Genomic DNA, 7,008 nt, shown 5'->3' on the forward strand with positions numbered 1-7,008 from the left:
GGGGGGGGGGGGGGGAATTGCACGCAGACAAGCAGGAATATAGCTCCAATATATAGATTTCATCTGATATTTATAGGAGTGTCTTTATATTTATATAGGAATATAAATATATACATTTCTGTCATTGTGGAATGAGGCCACAAATATTGATGTCTCTCAGATAATGAAGGAGGGGGGGGGGAATTAATACGCAGCACCCCACCCCCCACTCTCTGTGCATCGCTAGAGCTACAACATGTCAGAAGTGATGATGTCACTTCCTGTCAAGGACCACCGGCTGCTCAACCGGTTCAGTTCTGGAAACAAAAAGGCAAAAAAAAAAAAAAGGGGGAAAAAAAAGGAATTTTATTTTTCTAGATTTGTGCGTCGATAAAAAAACACAAACATTCGCGGTGAGCTCCGGCATAGTCTTCCACGGTCACAAAGGGTTCCCAAGTTTTGTTTGGCCAAAAACAAAAAAAAGAAGAAAAAAAAAAAAAGAGATGCCAAGAAACGTCGTTAGTGCGGCACGTCACCCGCGTGGTTTGGAACATACAGGAGGGGTGTACAGGCCCGGTGGAACCTCTTCTGGGAGGGGGTGGCTGTGATGGAGTGCTGAGACTTCCTCCCCCGCTACTGGTTTTCGGCTCGGATGAGCTCCAAAATACTGATCAGGCTTCGCAGGCCCAGGACGTAACCTTTGTCCGGCCCGTCGTGCACTTTGGGGTCGTCGCGGAAGCCCTTGAAAGTGCCGTGGGCGAAGTCTATCATTCTGACATCTACGTTGGGTGGCGGCTCCTGGGAGAGCGGATCGGCGCCTCGGGGGCGATCTATGCCGTCGTAGATGATGAGGAGGGAGCTGGAATAGAATCGGTAGGATGCCTGCATCTCCAGGACGGCGATCAGTCGCTGCAGTTTGCTCAGGACGGGTTCGAACAGATCCACGCGCAGCCCAATGCCGTTGTGCAGATATTGGTAGAGCGATTGTCTGAAGCCCTCAACACTGAGTCCCCGGCCGTAGTACTTGTTCAGGCACAGGTAGTGTCCGGTGTTCATCTGGAAGACCTGCAGAAAGAACAAAAGAGGACAACATGAGAACAAGGCCATGCCGCCCGGCACGGGAATACAAACCCACAAATCTATCAGGATACCTAGAGGCCAATATTCACCTTCCTGCAGCAATATAAAAACATATGACGTATTTCACCCAGATCGGGGGGGAGACCCCCAATCATGAGGGGAGGGAGACATCAGTGCCCCCCCCAACCATGAGGTGGGGGGGGGGGGAGGAGACATCAGTGACCCCCCCCCCCCCCGAGGAGGGGGAGGGCGACATCAGTGACCCACCAACCATGAGGGGAAGGGGGGGGGGGGGCATCGGTACACACACGCTCCCAAAATAGGAGGGATGTCTTTTTTTTTTTTTTTTGTATAAACAGTGAAGACATCGCTGCTCCCCAACTCATCTGAACTCAGCTAAAAAGGCATCTGCTTCTTCAACAGGATTCTTTGACAGCAGAGGACAGAACAATGATCTGCATGTCCCACAGCAGCCAGCAGAGGGCAGCACAATGATGTCCCACAGCAGCCAGCACAATGATGTCCCACTACAGCCAGCACAATGATGTCCCACTACAGCCAGCAGAGGGCAGCACAACAATCAGCAAGTCACAGTGGCCAGAGCAGTGATGTCCCACTACAGCCAGCAGTGGGGGGAGTGGGGGGGGGTCACTAAAGATCAGGAATCGCTGGTTTTCTCATATAAAAATATCAGAACATTAACTTATAAAATGGGCCCCATTGCCAGTCCCTACTCCCTCCTTCTCTACATTACGTTATACAATGCTAGCGACGGTCCGTGCGTTTACCTGCATGCCGCACACTCTCACGCCCAGCGTGGCAGACGTGCTCTGTTCGCACTTCTTCATCTGCCTGGCCGCTTTCTCCTCCGAGGCGTCGTCGCCGTGCTGCCGCGTTCCCATCTTCAAGTCCAGTACACACGGGAACTTAAAGTGGTGCACGACGTTCTCGAGCAACAGGAATTCTGGGAGCGCAGAGTTAAGTTATCACAACGGAAAAAATGATGGACCGTTTACCAGGAGGGAGGGGGGAGGGAGGCCACATAGGGAAGAAGGATACTGTACAGCTTGCGATCCTTGGATTCCGAGCGCATGCGGTTGAGTTGCTGCTTGTGACAGCGCAGGCTCCAGGGGTTGTAGCTGATCCGCTCCGAGCTCACCCCGCTATTGCCGTCCAGCATCTGGAAGGGGACGTCCGATTGGTTCATCAGCTCCAGCTTGGGGCTCTTCATCTCGGAGACACTGCGGGAGAATTAGGACATGTCACAACAACTTCTACTAAAAAAAAATGCCAAGAACAGAAGTAAGCCCCCATTCACACCTAGGCGTTTTGTCGCCTGTAGTGTGACGCCGCTGCCGCCCCGAGACGCCAGAGGGATGATTTAACATTGCCCTCTATGGAGATGGTTCAAATCTCCACGCCGAACGTCTGCCGCCTGAAAAAAAATCCCGGACCTTTTTTTCCAGGCGGCGTTCGGCATAGGAGATGGGAACCATCTCCATAGGGGGACAATCTAGGGGCACATCTAGGCGGACAATCGCGGCGTTTTGTCGCCGCAAATCGCGGTACAAAACGCCGCAATTTGTCTGCCTAGATGTGAATGCAGCCTAAGAATACAAGAGACGCAGGAATAAAATTTTACCTCTTTACGGCGGCCGGATCCGGCGCTTTAACTTCGGGACCGCCCACCCGCATTGTACTGCAAAACAGGCGGCTCCTACCGCACCTTGAAAAAGTTAGCATACCCCTTGACATTTTTTCAAATTTTGTCATGTTACAACCAAAAACGTAAATGTATTTTATGCGAAAGACCAAACAGAGTGGCACATAATTGTGAAGGAAAATGATAAACGGGTTTCAATTTTTTTTTACCAATAAATCTGTGAATAATGTGGGGGGGGCGCGTCATCTAGAGAGGGACATTTCTGCCCATTCTTCTTCTCTGTAAAATATCCCAAGCTCTGTCAGATTGGATGGAGAGCGTCTGTGATCAGCAATTTTAAAGTCTTGCCACAGATTCTCAATGGGATTTAGGTCTGGACTGTGACATTCTAACATTCGAATATGCTTTTATCTCTAAACCATTCCATTGTAGCTCTGGCTGTACTTTAGGGTCGTTGTCCTGTTGGAAGGTGAACCCCCCCCCCCAGTCTCAAGTCTTTTGCAGGTTTTCTTCTAAGATTGTCCTGTATTTGTCTCCATCCATCTTCCCATCAACTCTGACCAGCTTCCCTGTCCCTAAAGAAAAGCATCCCCACCACATGATGCTGCCACCACCATGTTTCACAGTGGGGATGGTGTGTTCAGGGTGATGTGCAGTGTTAGTCCCCCCCCCCCCCCCACAGCGTTTTGCTTTTAGTCCAAAAGGTTAAATTTTGGTGTCATGTGACCAGAACACCTTCTTCCACGTTTGCTGTGTCCCCCTCCCCCACATGGCTTCTCACAAACTAGAAACAGGACTTCTTATGACTTTCTTTCCCCAATGTCTTTCTTCTTGTCACTCTTCCATAAAGGGCAGATTTGTGGAGAGACCACTAATAGTTGTCCTGTGGACAGATTCTCCCCCCTGAGCTGTGGATCTCTGCAGCTCCTCCAGAGTTACCATGGACCTCTTGGCTGCTTCTCTGATGAATGCTCTCCTTGCCCGGCCCGGTCAGTTTAGGTGGACGGCTATGTCTTGGTAGGTTTGCAGTTGTGCCATACTCTTTCCATTTTCCAATGATGGATTGAACAGAAGCTCCGTGAGATCTTCAACGCTTGGGAGATTTTATAACCTAACCCTGCTTTATACTTCTCCACAACTTTATCCCTGACCTGTCTGGTGTGTTCCTTGGCCTTCGTGATGCTGTTTGTTCACCAAGGTTCTCTAACCTCTGAGGGCTTCACAGAACAGCTGTAGATTTTAGTTGGGGGTATCAGAATGAAGGGGGCAGACTACAAATTTCCCCACCCCCCACACACTTTTCACACATTTGTAAGAAAATTTTGAAAACCATTCATAACATTTTCCTTCCACTTCACAATTATGTGCCACTTTGTGTTGGTCTATCACATAAAACACTTTTTTTATCCCCATCTTCCTGCTTCCTCTGTGCCACTCCCCAGAATTTCTGGTCAGGGACTGGAACTCATGACCTCATTACTGGTCATACAATTCCACGTCTTGGGGCTATTGGCCAGATTCAGGTAGGGCAGCGTAAACTTGTGCGGGCGTAGCGTATGGTATTTACGCTACACCGCCGCAAGTTAGAGAGGCAAGTGCTGTATTCACAAAGCACTTGCGTCCTAAGTTACGGCGGCGTATCGTAAATGTGCCGGCGTAAGCGAGCCTAATTCAAATGAGGAAGAGGTGGGCGTGTTTTAGGGAAATTAAGCATGACCCCACGTAAATGACATTATCAACTAACGGCGCATGCGCCGTCCGTGGACGTATCCCAGTCCGCATGCGTCGGATAGACTGCCTAAGATACGTCGAACACTGCCTACGACGTGAACGTAACTTACGCACAGCCCTACTCGCGTACGACTTACGCAAACGACGTAAAAAGATAGGCTTGTTCCGACGTCCATACCTTGCATGGGGCTGCGCCACCTAGGGAGCAGCTTTACGCCGGCGTATCTCTTACGTAAACGGCGTAACCAATGGCGACGGGCGCACGTACGTTCGTGAATCGGCGTATCTTGCTCATTTGCATATTAGACGCGGAAAACAACGGAAGCGCTACCTAGCGGCCAGCGTAAATATGCACCCTAAGGCCCCGTTCACACCTAGGTGTATATACGCCTGTAGTGTGAACGCCGCTGCCGCCCCGACACGCCAGAGGGATGCTTTAGCATTGCCCTCTATGGAGATGGTTCACATCTCCACGCCTGCCGCCTGAAAAAAGGTCCCTGACCTTTTTTTCCAGGCGTCTTTCGGCGTTCGGCTAGGAGATGTGAACCATCTCCATAGATGGGGTCACAGGCTGCATTCACAATCGCGGTACAAAACGCCGCTATTTGCCGCCGCAATTCGCGGGACAAAACGCCGCGATTCAGTACGCTATAGTGTGAATGCAGCCTAAGATACGACGGCGTAGGAGACTTACGCCGCTCGTATCTTAGCCTAATTTAAGCGTATCTGGTTTCCAGAATACGCTTAAATTTACCACGGCGTAGATTCAGAGTTACGACGGCGTATCTACTGATACGCCGCCGAAACCCTCTCTGAATCTAGCTATATATGTCCCCATTATTCTCGGACCACAGCGTACTTCTTCATTCCTATTATTTGGATGACGCTGCCTGCATCGCCATGCAAAGGTAGCCCAGACAACATATACAAGACACTCCCCTGACTCCTCCTCCAAAAGAAGCGACTGACAGACTCCCCTGGCAGTGCCTCGGCAGATGCTGTCCACAATCTCCCATGGAGGGGGGGGGGAGAGGTGTGTGTGTGTGTGTTACACCTCAACTACACAAGTCAATTAGAGCTTGGTTTGAAGACAAAACACCCAACGCACACATGGATCCGCCCTCCCTGCCCATCTTACAAGATGGAAACCTCTCTGACCTTTCTGAATGCTCTGTGCTCAGAGTCGGGCGCTCCTCCTTGTGGTCAGTGCTGGAAGCGGTGCTGTTAGTGCGGTGCAGGCCACGGCGAGAGTGCTTGCGCCTTGGGGGGTCCCATTCTGGAGGAGGTTCCTCGTTGTCCACATTATCACTCTCCACGTAGGGGTAGGCGACAAGATTGATGTATCCGTCGCTGTCGCCTTCAAAGCAGACCGACACAACACCTGCACAGAAGAGGGCATACTGCATCACACAGCAACCTCAGGAGACAAAATTGTTTCATATAACATATGGACTGACTTGCTCTAGGCTCAGCTGACCAATCATTGTGCAGCGACAGGGGAGGAGGCGAGAGCGGTGCGCAGAGAATTTGCGGGTCAATTTGCTTCGGTAGATAAAATAACACAACATTTCAAAAACTAGCCAAATTCCCTAAACTACACTAGAAGATATTAAATGGGATAAAAACCTAAGAACAAAGAACACGGAGGAGAGATGGGTTTGCTTCAAGAGGATATTAAATAAGGGCATTCGCCAATGGGAAATTAATTTAAAAGAGCGAATAAAAGTCCTGGGTGGCTTAACTTCAACGTAAAAATGCATATAAAAGCAAAAAGGCCTTCAAAAAATATAAGGCCGAGCGGTCATCATCAGCATGCCAACTTTACAAAGAATGCAATAAGAAATGTAAGGATGCAAGCAGGGCAGCTAAGATAGAACACATAGGAGAGTCAAAAAAGCAAAAAACTCAAAGAAATTCTTTAAAAGCGGAGGTTCACCCTAAAAAAACATCTATATACCATTACATCCAGCATACTTCCAACATCTACAGTATGCTGGTATTTTATCAATTTTTTCGCTGTACATACCGTCTTATAGTTCTTTTTCACCCGGCTTCCGGGTTCCGGGTTCTCACTCCCGCGGGGAATAGGCGTTCCTATGAAGAGGCGTAGATGATTGACGTGCGGATAAGGCGCGTCACGCGTTCTCAAAATAGCCGGACTGGGACTCGGCTCTATACGGCGCCTGCGCACAGACTAGGGACCGTTTAGAGCAGAGTCCCAGTTCTGCTATTTTCGGAACGCCCGACGCGCCTTATCCGCACGTCAATAATCTACGCCTCTTCGTAGGAACGCCTACTCCCGGCGCGAGTGAGAACCCGGGTGAAAAAGAACTAAAAGACGGTATGTAAAACGAAAAAAAAAAAAAAAATATATATACCAGCATACTGTACATGTCGGAAGTATGCTGGATGTAATGGTATACAATTGTTTTAGGGTGAAACTCTGCTTTAGGTATATAAATAGTAAAAGAGGGAGGAAAGATTATATTGGCCCCATAAAGAATGGGGAAGGGAATCTGGTTACAAAGGATGGAGAGATGGTGAAGGTATTGAAT

The 7,008-nt window shown here is 49.4% G+C and overlaps 1 protein-coding gene across 1 annotated transcript; it reads right to left on the reverse strand.

Annotated features, from left to right (window-relative positions):
- On the reverse strand, positions 1–5,834 carry IP6K1 (inositol hexakisphosphate kinase 1; the record flags this gene model as incomplete). Its single annotated transcript, XM_040358799.1, is given in 4 exon segments — positions 1–1,044; positions 1,848–2,023; positions 2,119–2,300; positions 5,612–5,834. Coding segments are annotated over 4 exon segments (1,013 nt in total), but the record flags the coding sequence as incomplete, so codon positions are not given.
- Positions 5,835–7,008: the final 1,174 nt, after the last annotated feature.

This window comes from Rana temporaria, chromosome 7, assembly GCF_905171775.1.
Source record: "Rana temporaria chromosome 7, aRanTem1.1, whole genome shotgun sequence".
In the NCBI taxonomy this organism is placed as follows: domain Eukaryota; kingdom Metazoa; phylum Chordata; class Amphibia; order Anura; family Ranidae; genus Rana; species Rana temporaria.